The sequence below is a fragment of the Diabrotica virgifera genome, chromosome 2 (genome assembly GCF_917563875.1).
Source record: "Diabrotica virgifera virgifera chromosome 2, PGI_DIABVI_V3a".
In the NCBI taxonomy this organism is placed as follows: domain Eukaryota; kingdom Metazoa; phylum Arthropoda; class Insecta; order Coleoptera; family Chrysomelidae; genus Diabrotica; species Diabrotica virgifera.
The window spans coordinates 278,188,611-278,202,020 of NC_065444.1; the positions used below are offsets into that span (position 1 = coordinate 278,188,611).

General features: G+C 33.4%; 1 protein-coding gene across 1 annotated transcript in view; it reads right to left on the reverse strand.

Moving 5' to 3' along the window:
- Positions 1 to 13,410, reverse strand: part of LOC114331990 (protein GDAP2 homolog) — a 301,926-nt gene that overhangs the window by 14,641 nt on the left and 273,875 nt on the right. The window contains exons 10-11 of the mRNA XM_050644685.1: positions 6,371 to 6,565; positions 2,137 to 2,280 (exon numbers count right to left, since the gene is read on the reverse strand). Coding sequence (XP_050500642.1) covers positions 2,137 to 2,280; positions 6,371 to 6,565 — 339 coding nt within the window. The remainder of the gene's footprint in view (positions 1 to 2,136; positions 2,281 to 6,370; positions 6,566 to 13,410) is intronic.

The following is a 13,410-nucleotide window of genomic DNA, read 5'->3' on the forward strand; positions in this document are numbered from 1 at the left end:
TGTTGTAACGAAAAGTTAATTTCGACCAACTTCAAATAACGGTGGCAACTCGGCAGAATCTAGAGAGTTCTCGCTGTTGTATTTTGTACCAGAAGTTGCGTTCATAATACCGGCGAATAGAGATGGACGGGCTACTCCCGATTGTTCTAGAAATAATGTATTTGTATATAAACGCGCGCTGTTGTTAGTAGAATAGCTAATAAGATAATCTAGAACTGCAAACTTCTAAATAAAAAGTTCTATATAATAGTACGTTATTTAACGGTAAAATATTGCAAAACATCTCAATTTTAAAGAACCTCTTGGATTGACATAAAATTTGACATACACATAGCTAACAAGTCAAAGAATAAAAGTGATATTGTGCCGATATGTGCTTTCGCCCCGGGGGTGGTTTTCACCCCCTCTCCCCTCTTAGAGGTGAAAAAATATTCGTCCAAAGTAAGTCCGGAAATGGATAAACTGACTAATTTTAAGTAACTTTTGTTCTATAGAGTTTTTTCACTAATTCGATACTTTTTGAGTTATTTGCCAGTGAATATGTTCATTTTTTTCAACCAAATAACCACGCTTTTAGACGGTTTTTCGCAAATAACTCAAATAGTAAGTATTTTGTAGAAAAAACACTCTTAGCAAAAATATCGCCTGTAAAAAATTTAAAAAAATGGTGTATATATCACGTCTCTATACCTAGTAGAAGCACAGTTATAGTTAATTAAAAATAGGTTCATATTCGTCAAATGCCAAATGGAATACTTTAACGTGAAATAACCAAAAATAAAGCACATTCCGGGGAAAACTCATTACAACTTATTTAAAGTGTTTAAGTAAAGCTTCATTCTAGCATCAAAATTAAACAAGTTACGCTCAAAATAAAGTTAGTCCCTTTTAGTTTTTGGTAAAAAAATCGGGAAAATCACCCCCTAATTAGTATCTCAAATGAACTTAATCGTTACGACTTCACAAGTTTCTTGACTCGTGCATGTATTGTTTATATGATCTGTAAGTTTCATCGGTTCAAACTCCTTATTTTTGAAAGGCCTGTAGTTAAAAGGGGTTGAACGAGTCACTGATCACGAATGTATGCAAAATTTAGAAACACCAAATCTGATTCAATTTTTGTCTAACAGAAAAACAAAAAAATACATGATATTCAGAAAAGCAATGCTGAGTTTTTTGTTTTTCGAGATTTTTGGTATCTCTAACAATTTTTAAGTTATTTTGAAAAAAAGAGTATTTTTCAAAATTAAAATTTTTAAAAATTTTACTTTAAAACCAATTTTTTTCTAAAATAAGCACTTTGAATCGATGAAACTTACAGATCATATAAACACAACATAAGTAAAATAATTTGTGGAGCGGTAACGATTATTTTCATTTAAGTTGCTAATTAGGGGGTGGTCTTCCCGATTTTTTTTTGCCAAAACAAAAGGGACCAACTTTTTTTTGAGCGTAACTTGCTTGAATTTAACGCTAGAAACTTTTTATAAAAATAGAAATAAAGCTTTTTTAAACACTTTAAAAAAGTTGTAATGGGTTTTCCCCAAAACGTGCTTAATTTTTTGGATATTTTACTTCGAAATATTCTATTTGAAATTTGGTGAATATGAATCTATTTTTTATTGGCTATAACTCTGGTTCTACGAGGTCGAGAGACCTAACGCGGACACCATTTTTTTTTACTTTTTTACAGGCTATATTTATGCTAAGAACGTTTTCTTCGACAAAATACTTACTTTTTGAGTTATTTGCGAAAAACCGTCTAAAAATGCAGTTATTTTGTTGAAAAATGAACATATTCACTCGCACATAACTCGAAAAGTGTTGACTGGGCGAAAAAGCTCTATAGAACAAAAGTTACTTAAAATTAGTCGGTTTATCCATTTCAGGACTTATTTTGGACATATATTTTTTCACCCCCAAGAGGGGGTGAAACGTGAAAGTCACTCCCAGGGCAAAAGCACACATCGGCACAATATCACTTTTTTCTTTGACATGTAAGCTATGCGTATGCCAAATTTCATGACAATCCAAGCGGTTCTTTAAAATTTGGAGCAAAAACCGTGAAATAATGTACTATAAATTACAACCGCTAGTTTAATTTAAACTCGTTACAATATTATATGCGATACTTACAGTCATGTCATACTCGGTAATAAATGCAGGTATCTCTAGCTGGTCTGGAGACATTACGGCATAGAGGTATTCAACTCCTGGTAAGCTGTTAACCTTTTGTTTTATTGCTGGTGCCATGAAAGTGGTAAACCACCACGTCATCATCTAAAAAAGCAATATACAAATAGGTACATTTAAATGTTCACGTGTGTGGTAATTATTTTCGTGGTAAAAGAAAGAATAATAGGTCGGTTCTAAATTTGTTTTGTGTCTAATTATGAAGTAAAATCATTGTATCGTTGTTCTATTCTGTTGAGACATTGGCATTGTGAAGCCAGAAATTGAAAGATGGTTGAAATTTGTGAAGTAATTTTTGTTCTTCATGCTTTCTTAATTCTGCTGCTATTTCATCTTCACCTGGAGCTATATTAATTTTCATTTTGTTTAAGACAACTGCGATTTTGTTATATTAGCCACTAAATCTGATTCTTGGTTTAATATTTTTGTTTTTGCCAAGACAGTAGGTTGTTGTTTCTAATTATAGTTGCGTATGCTGTATTCTTTTCTTAAATTTTAAAACCTACATACAATTGATAGTATTTTATATGGGAATAATCCACAATTAATTATAATGGGAATTACATTTTACATTTGAGTTAAGTATCTGTTGCTCGTTAGTCGTTAAGTATCTTTCAGATTTTTTTTTGTAAACTCTTCCCAATGTTCATGTTTAGTTCTTCTTATCATATTCTTCTTTTTATTTTCATTTTCTTTTATTTCTTTTCTCATCCGTGGTGTTGTTTGTTATTTTTTTTTGTTGACTATGTCTACCTATCATCATCATTCTCTTTGCCTTATCCCTATGCGGGGTCGGCTTCCCTAATTGCATTTCTCCACACAATTCTATCTTGGGCCATATCAATGTTAATCCCCTTTACCAACATGTCCTGCCTTATCGTCTCCCCCCAGCTCTTCTTTGGTCTTCCTCTCCTACTCCTTCCAGGAATCTGCACTTCAGCTATTCTTCGTATTGGGTGGTTAACGTCTCGACGTTGAACATGACCAAACCATCTTAACCTATGCTCTCTCATTTTGGCATCAATTGGTGCCACGCCTAGACTTCCCCTAATATACTCATTTCTAATTTTATCCTTCTTTGTCACTCCACTCATCCATCTAAGCATTCTCATTTCCGCCACATGCATTCGCTGTTCCTCTTTCTTTTTCACTGCCCAACATTCAGTTCCGTACATCATAGCTGGTCTTATGGCTGTTTTATAGAATTTTCCCTTCAGCTTCATTGGAATTTTTCTGTCACACAACACACCACTCGCTTCTTTCCACTTCATCCATCCAGCCCTAATTCTACTGCATGCATCTCCATCTATTTCTCCATTACTCTGTAATACCGATCCTAGGTACTTAAAACTATTGCTTTTTACAATCATTTCACCATCCAAAGATACCATTTTATTTGTAGTAGCTCCATCTTTAAATGAACATTCCAAATACTCTGTTTTTGTCCTACTAAGTTTTAAACCTTTTTCCTCCAGAGCTTGTCTCCACTGTTCCAGTTTTTGTTCTAAGTCTCTTTCACTATTTCCTACTAACACGACATCATCAGCATACATTAAGCACCATGGAATGTTACCCTGTATTTTCGCTGTTATCTGGTCCAAAACTAATGAGAATAAATACGGACTAAGCACAGAACCTTGATGCAATCCTACTTTCACATGAAATTTATCAGTCTCTCCCACACCTGTCCTAACACTAGTCGTTACTCCCTCATACATATCCCTCACAATCTTTACATATTCACCAGGGACTCCTTTCTTATTGAGTGCCCACCACAGAATCTCTCGAGGAACTCTATCATATGCTTTCTCAAGATCAATGAATACCATATGAGCGTTTGTTTCTTTACTCCTGTATTTTTCCATCAACTGCCTTATAATGAAAATTGCATCTGTTGTTGATCTACCCTGCATAAAGCCAAATTGATTCTCGGATATTTCGGTTTCTTCACGTATCCGTCTATCAATTACTCTTTCCCATATTTTCATGGTGTGGCTAAGCAGTTTTATAGCCCTGTAGTTTGTACATTGTTGTATATCTCCCTTGTTTTTGTAAACAGGTACCAGTATACTGCTTCTCCATTCGTCTGGCATTTGTCCAACTTCCATAATTCTATTAAATAGACCTGCTAGCCACCTTGTTCCTGTCTCTCCCAATGCTCTCCATACTTCCCCAGGAATATCATCTGGTCCTACCGCTTTTCCTTTCTTTATTTTTTGAAGCGCTTGAGCCACTTCCTCGTTGGTTATTTTGGTGACCATTGCTGCTACTGTCTCCGTTGACTCTACAGGCTGTCTGTCAAATTCTTCATTTAATAAGCTGTCAAAGTACTTTCTCCATCTCTTTTTGACATCCCTTTCGTGAACTAGTATTTTATTATTTTCATCTCGGATACATCTAATCTGATTAAAATCTTTTGCTTTCTTTGCTCTCTGTTTGGCTATTTTATATATCTTCGTTTCGCCTTCCCTGGTATCAAGTTGATCGTATAGGTTTGAATACGCTTCTGCTTTAGCTTTTGCTACTGCTACTTTCGCTTTCTTTTTGGCGACCATATAGTTTTGAAGATCTATGTCCGATCTGGTTTCTTGCCACTTTTTATATAATTTTCTCTTCTCTTTTATGTTTCCTTGTACTTCATTTGACCACCACCAAGTCTCTTTATCTTCAAACTTCTTTCCTGACGTTTTCCCAAGTATTTCAATAGCCGTCTCTCTAATAATATTGGCCATTTTTCTCCAAATTGTGTTAGGGCTTCCTTTCATGTTCCAACATATTTTTTCTACTATTCTTTCCCTGAATAGACCTTCCTTCTCATCTTTTAGCATCCACCACTTGATTTTTTGTGGTCCTCTCCGATATTTTTGTTTAGTTTCGCTTTTTACTTCGATGTCCAGAACAAGCAGCTTATGTTGTTGGCTTACTGTCTCACTAACTATTACCTTGCAGTCCTTGCATTCACGTATGTCTTCTTTCCTTATCATGAAGTAGTCTATTTGGGATTGATGTTGTCCACTTTTGTAGGTAATAAGTTGAGTTTCTCTCTTTTTAAAGAATGTGTTAACAATCGCCATATCCAATGCTGTTGCTAATTCTAGCATGTCATCTCCAGCTTCATTTCTAGTTCCAAAGCCTAATCCCCCATGTATTGTTTCATATCCTGTCTTGGCTTGGCCCACATGTGCATTGAAATCACCTCCTATTATAACTTTCTCCTCCGCTGGAATATCACTCAGTATGTCTCCCAATTGATCATAGAAAGCTCTTCTTTCATTCTCACCCAGACCTGTTTGAGGAGCATACACACACACAACATTCAATACCTCTTTATCAATTACAAATTTCACTGACATCATTCTATCACTCGTTCTTACAACATCTACTACGTTATCTTTCATTTCACTATCAGCAATTATACCAACTCCATTTCTAGTGTTACTACTCCCTACATACCACAATTTATATCCATCACCTAGTTCTTTCGCCCTTTGTCCTTTCCACCTAGTTTCTTGAATACAAGCAATTTGAACTCTTCTTCGTTTGAGCGCATCCACTAACTCCAGACTCTTACCTGTAAGACTACCAAGATTCCAAGACCCTATCCTGATTTTTCTAACCTGCAATGGTGTTCCCCCTGAGATAGTCCTCACCCGGAGATCCGAATGGAGGCTCATTTTACTTCCGGAACATTTTACCTCAGGAGATGCCATCATTTCAGTATAAGTTTTTATTTCGTTTGGAGAAGGTCTTTTCATTATTATGGCCTGAAAAGATTTTTGGATATTTGATGCCTGAATGCCTTTTCTATCAGCACCATACCCTGCCCTGTCCTGCACGTTTAGCCAATACACCACCAATGCAACCAAAGTGCAGTATTACCCCACACCCGCCTGCATTTTTCTGTATAGGCCAGGATCCCTACTGTAAGGACTGCCCTATAAGCCAATGTATTGTTGCCCGTATCCCGCCACTAGGAGGCACGTACTTCATTCGGGATACCAATGACTATGTCTACCTATACGTTTTCCTAAAGCTTCTATTACTCATTGCTTCTTCAGCTCCTTGAAAACACAGAAGTTATAACCGTTTGCTCTTAACTTGGAATTTTTTTAATACCTACTTTTATTTAACAAATCTGTGATGATACAAGATTAAAAAAGAAATCAAAATTACATACCTTAGTCCAAAACGTTGGATGAACAACATAAAACGCCTTCAGATTCTTTTTGTACTTATACGGTAAAATGTTGTAAACTTCTTTTAGCCACGAAAATGATGGATAATTGTTGCTTGATGTCAAAGTATGAAAATAAGCTATGACATAGTCTCCCTTCACGATTGGATCCAGTAGTGTAATCAGGTATAACAATGCCTAAAACAAAATAGTAGTATAATACAGATATGTAGGGAGATAAAAGACTATTAATTTTAAAATGAAGGATTTCATGCATCGTGCCTCAAAAATTTGTGAAATAAAAATGTGTTGTAATGATAGAAATCCACAGATAGTTGTGGAGTTCATGTAAAAGAATAAAACTCCAACTAACTATGGGTGCTAACGGTTTACGCTTCGCCTAGCTCAGCCTCTTAGATGTAAGTTCGTCTTGTCTTAATCGAAGATATGAACAATGAAAACTTAAGAGTGGAACAAATAAAACATAAACTTAACTAATGATATTTATTATTATAAAACAAAGTTATCTAATGCTATTCTATGTATGCAAGCAGACTCTGCGTAGCTTTATAAAGATATAATGATCTTAGGTATGGCATCGATGGATTGCTTGCTTTTGTGTGGAGGTTGGAGCTGGATGTTGTTGGCTCCAGATGAGGTATGTAGACCATAGATGTTGGCCATGTTATTCAGCCCTATTCTGTAACTTTTAACAAATCGAATAGAAATGACCAAGTCGAATCGTAATTACCTGAAATCGGAATGTTTGATATCTATCGCGTCATTTTCGTGTTTGGATTGGCATTATGTAACTCACATCGAAATCAAGGTAAATCGAAATCGGCAATTTCTATTTCACGTGGTCAGAAGGGGGTGGCAACCCCGCATTGTCAAACGAAATTAGTGTTCTGTGGCCTGCTTGTTACTGGTTCTAATTTTTAAATACGACACCGTTGCCATATCTTCAATTTTTTATACTATCACATTACATACAGTTGCATTTAAAAAATATTTTTCAAATAACAAAAAAGAAAAATTTTGCAAAGTAAACAACAAAATATTAGTGTAAATATTCTACACAAAAAGCTCAAAAGCTGATAAATGGTTTTAAATCAAAGTTAATTAAAATTGTTATAAAAAGAAGATCAACTGATAACTGATAAATAAAAAAGATAAATGAATATAAGATGTATGATGTAAAATAGTACTAATAAAATACAATCTTAAGATTTGATTCCAGCTAAAATAACTGATAAACAACTTTTCCCAAAAATGACATCTTTTCTATAATTATTTTCTTTTCTATAAGCGTTGATTGATAAAAATACAAGTAAACTGGTATAATATATTTATCAATCAACGCTATAAGTCTATCTTTATATTTTAAACGGTCTTGTACAATATATTTTTGTACATTATGCCATTGATTCAAATTGTACCAGAAATTAAAAAAATTATGGCAACACTGTGTCACTGTGACTGGCAAACATTCAGCATTCAGATTTCAGATGCCATAGAAAATGTGGTTAGGTTCAATGCATACTCGTACAACATGACTAAATTAAATATACAATTCCCTAAATAAATAACACCACAGACTAAAAAATTAAGCAGATACAAAAGGTAAAAATACTGTAAATAATTGTAAATAAGTAGTAATAAACTATTTTTAGTAGATATAAAATACAAACGTCAAAACAAAATCCAATGCGCTTGCGTCAAGCACAATTCCGATTATCGAAATCTAATTTCGACAGGGTAAAGGGTGTCGAAATCATTTCTATTCACTACTTCGATTGTAGAGATTCCGAGGGAGTTATGGAATACCGATTTTTACTATTTCTATTCGACTTGGCCACTTCCATTCGATTTTCCTTACTTCTATTATCGAAATGAGTTACAGAATAGGCATGATTGTCATGAAGACAACTGAAGTTAGCGGTTTATTCCTATATTGCTTTCATCTTCCACAATGTGGAGGAAAAACCCAAGAGATTATTGACGGAACACGGAACGGAATTTTACAGGGAAACACGGATTTAAATAGAACTAAGATTCTATAAAAACATTTCCATACCATTATCACCGAACAACGTATAGCGAAAACGGATATGAGAGAAAAAGTTGCCAACTGACAAATGAAGTGTAGCACAGAAGTATAGAAAATTAGTATATGTCTGTGACTAAATTAGCTGTCTTACAATCACAGACATAATAAGAATAGACTAGGCATGGTAGACAAAATAGTGTAACGCCGTAACGCGGAGCAGTTGTAAGTCTGTAGGTGATATCTCTCTTTACTGCGCGATCCCGCGCATGTGACCACTCTTGTTAATAGTGTGTCAAATGACGTCCAATGAATATTATATTGACCAATGATGTCCTTGATATTGGCGTTACACATCGATGCACAGAGCGGCCCATACCTTACCTTGTCTATTCTTATTATGTCAATGCTTAGACTGTGGGCAAGATAAATACAGAAGATTTAGCTTATAAAAATAAAGAGAGAGGGAACCAACTATTTTTTAAGAAAACATAGTAAAACTAAAACAGGAGGTCAAGAAAATCATAAATACAATAGAAATTATGTGACGTTTATAACGCTACAGTATAAATACAGTGATGAGCGCGCTAATAACCGGCAAAATAGAACAAAAGATGGAAAACGTATTAAGTTGCGAGATAAAACGAAATGAAACTAGTCGAGCTGGGAATTTTAGCCATATTAACCTATACATTTACATTATATTGATTGTTTCTCACCTTTAGACGTATAGCACGAGTTTGGCAATTACCACTGTCACAGTGACAGTTTTAGTTGACATACTCCTCTGATACGTGTAAAGGTGAGAAACAATCAATATAATGTAAATTTATAGGTTAATATCGCTAAATTTTCCAGCTCGACTAGTTTCATTTCTTTTTATCTCACAACTTAATACGTTTTCCATCTTTTGTGCTATTTTGCCGCGCTCATCACTGTATTAGCGCGCTCATCACTGTATATAAAATAAGTTAAATAGAACAAGATTTTGTACACTTCTTGTCTGTGTAGGATTATTGCTTATAGATATATGACCAATATTCCTATTCAACCAAGAAAAATCTTTATTTTGACGAATAGTGTAGAGTAATTGGAAAGGCGAATTGAATAGAAGACAATTAAATCAGTTTCTAAAAATAGTCATCTCTATCTGGGAGATATCAACGTCGAGTGATCTATACAGAATTTTATCTCTACCTGCATCCTACCTGGTTTCGAGAAAATGAATTTCTTTGTTTGAATCTTTAATTAAAAATCGATCCAACAGGTATATAAATAAGGTATTGAGTGTTGATATCATTATTTTTCGAAAATGGCTTATTACTATGTGCCGGAGATTTATGTTTACCTTATAATCTATTCATTCACAGATTTTTTTAAATCTAAATCTTTCGCTGTAGATACTTGTCGTTTAATGCATGTAATTAAAATTTTTATAGCTCTTCTATCCTAAGTACAACTGAACAGATTTAACTGAAACCCTCAAGCTCACTTGCACCGCATCAACGAAAGTCTGTCGTGTCTTTTCATCGCGGTTACAGATAAATGGGTTTTACTGTACCTTCTGCTATCTGGAGCCAATTCGGTAGCTCTCAAATTATTTAGATATACTGAATAATTGCCTGGAATATTATACCACTATTAAATTAATAAGTCATAAAATTCTTCTCTTCCCTTACGCTGGAAATTCTGGTAACAACCTGAATCCGAGCCTTCTACAATTTGCAAGGTAAACTGACGATAAATGAATAGACATGAGGGAATCTACAATATGCATTCCACAACCCGTTTATTTATCTAGGTGAAAACCCAACGAATTTTGATTCCTAGGACTCAAAATGTGAGTAGAAATACGGTAATGGAAGACAGTTTAAGATATCATTTTATTACAGAGACCATATCCATCTGTTTAAGTACGTTTCCTCCTCTTGAGTTAGTAAAACGTACGTAAACATATGGTGATGGTCTCTGAAACAAAATTAAATCTTAAACTTTCTTTCATCATTCCTCTTTTCCCTTTATGTTTTCTTCGATTGTTAGTCTTGACATAACTCAACATACTGGTCGATTAGAGCAAGTACTAATAAATAGTCAAAGAACAGACACCTTAAAAATGCAAAAAGGAATTAAACAAGAAGATCAACCTAGTTTAATATAGTTATGGACTATAGTTAAATTAGTAAATTAAGAATACAATAATTAATAACAAAACATATTGAAAATGAGAACAACTAGAACAGATAATAACATTTTTGTACATATTAGTATCGAAACTATTAACAAAAATAGGTACAAAAATAGCTAATAGCGGTAATTTAGTATAATAATATAATATAGGTATACTAAACAAGTGTCCAAACTTCTTTAGGAAAAAGAATTAAGCAAGAGAGCAAAATAACATGTTTCCAAATCTATTTGACACAATGTGATAAGCAACATCCCCAGATGGAAGACAGATGAAAATATTATGCCGTGAAGAGTTAAAAGTGAAATTAAAAATTTAAATAATTAATTAATAAAAAAATTAAGGTACATTTTGTTTTCAAACTATTGAATAAGTGATATAACAGTCTCAGAAAAGTAATTTCGTCTTATTATTGATACAATTAAATGGTTTATTACAAACACTTATCGATAAAACAATTATTATTGAAAAACAAGCTGTAAATTTGTATACAAAGCGCACATTTTATGAACCATAATTAAAAAATATATTGCTTTAGAAATCATTACATTGTAGACCAGGGTGGATCTGCGAAACAACAACTACATTTAGATGTGGATTTTTGCAGGAAAAGTTGTGTGAAAAATTTCTATAATAATAATTTACTTTCTCTATCCAACAAATAGGTCGGGAATATTAATAAAAAATTCAAATATTTAAAAAAATTTACAGCATTATAGATGAATGGAGAAAGATGAATAAAGAAATTGAAGTCTTAAATACAAGACAATTGGAATATCTCGGACATATTACACGTGGAGAGAGATATAACTTGCTCCAGCTCATTATGCAGGGAAAGATCCCAGGAAAAGAAGCATAGGGAGACATAGAATATCATGGCTGCGCAATCTCAAAGGATGGTACGGATGGATCAAATGAAATTTTCAGAGCAGCCGTCTCTAAAATCCGAATAGCTGTGATGATTGCCGATCTCCGTCGTGGAGATGGCACTTGAAGAAGAAGAGCTTTATTCTCGTTTAGAGCTTTAAAACGAATCATATTGGAGCAAAGTCTCTTCGAACCACATTGTATTCATAAATTTTAAGGCAAAACATGAATAAGACAAGACAAGAAGGCAAGACATGTATACAAACTAACACTAATTTATATGTTTCAAGGCTGTGGTTTTAATGGTAGGTATATTTTCTTAATAAATGTGTCTTTGTATAAATCATAAACAAAACTTGCAAAGTTCTCCTTTTAAATTACCATTTTTATGGCCAAATTCACACGCAATGTAAAACATTGTATTAACATTGTTTCATTTTTTCACGATATACATAATAAAATCAATCTGATTTTATATTGCAGTAAAGAAGAATATTTCAGAGCGTTCAAAGTAGGAATGTAAATCGGAGCTAGAGGGTCAGATAATAAAACAATAATTGATGTAGTTTAAGGCCATGGGTACATAATTCGCAAATATTTTACGGCTATCCCTACTTTTTCTGTCTTTACACGGCAAATTGCGTGTAGTAAAATTCACACTGGTATGGATATGTAAACATTACTAGAATGTCATTCTACTTGAAAATGTCATTATTAACTTAAAGAGACGGCTTTTGAATGTTCTTGGATAACTGTTATTTGTATAATTGCAAATTATTAATTCAGTTAATAAAAATTTGATAATTTTTTCACTATGTATTCAGTGATTGTAATAATTTATATGTACAACAAAAACTAATACTCAATCGAGAAAAGAGGAAAAGTGTTAAAGTGATTTTTTAATAATATGTTGTTACTATGGAACGCTTACAATTTTGAACATCTTTAACAACAAAATACTTGGATCACAGAATATATTATCCTGATGTATTCTCTGCTTGGATCTTCCACAAATAATACACAATAAATAACTTTTTATTAAGTTCACGTCTTAAATCCATTATTTATTAAATACACTATATAGTGATGAGTGCACTAATAACCGGCAAAATAACGCAAAAGATGGAAAACATATTAAGTTATGAGATAAAAAGAGATGAACCTAGTGGAGGTGTTAAATTTAGCGATAGTAACTTATAGATTGACATTATATTGATTGTTTCCCACCTTTAGATGTATCGGATGAGTTTGAGAAGTGCCGCTGTCACAGTGACAGTTTTAGTTGACATACTCCTCTGATACATCTAAAGGTGGGAAACAATCAATATAATGTCAATTTATATGTTACTATCGCTAAATTTACCAACTCTACTAGTTTTATTTCTTTTTATCTCACAACTTAATGTGTTTTCCATCTTTTGCGCTATTTTGCCGGTTACTAGCGCGCTCATCACTGTATATCAATATTATTTAATCAACAACTTAAAATATTCCCGATGCCACGTCAAATATTTAAAATTGTCACTGCTAGTCACTGTCTGACTGACATGCTGACAATATTCAATTCGACTGAGTGCGTTGTAAGACAAAGATAGATTTGGAAAATATTACCACGGACATTGTGTTCATTTTTTTTGAATCCTGAAAAAACCAATAAATATTTTTGAATAATTTAAACGCAGAATGAAAGACTAAATTATTACCGACGACCGAAAGTCCCTTAGAATAAATAAAAAGTTTATTTTGAATGAGATATGTGAAATTAAAAATCACACTAAATTCTCTCTTAGTTTTTCACCCCTGTAACTTATTAAAATAAACATTATAGAAGTTCTTAGGGACTTTCGGCCCTCGCTAATAACGTAATCTTTCATTCTGCGTTTAAATTTTTCAAAAATACTTATTAGTTTTCTCAGGATTCGAAAAAAATGAATCCCCATTTGA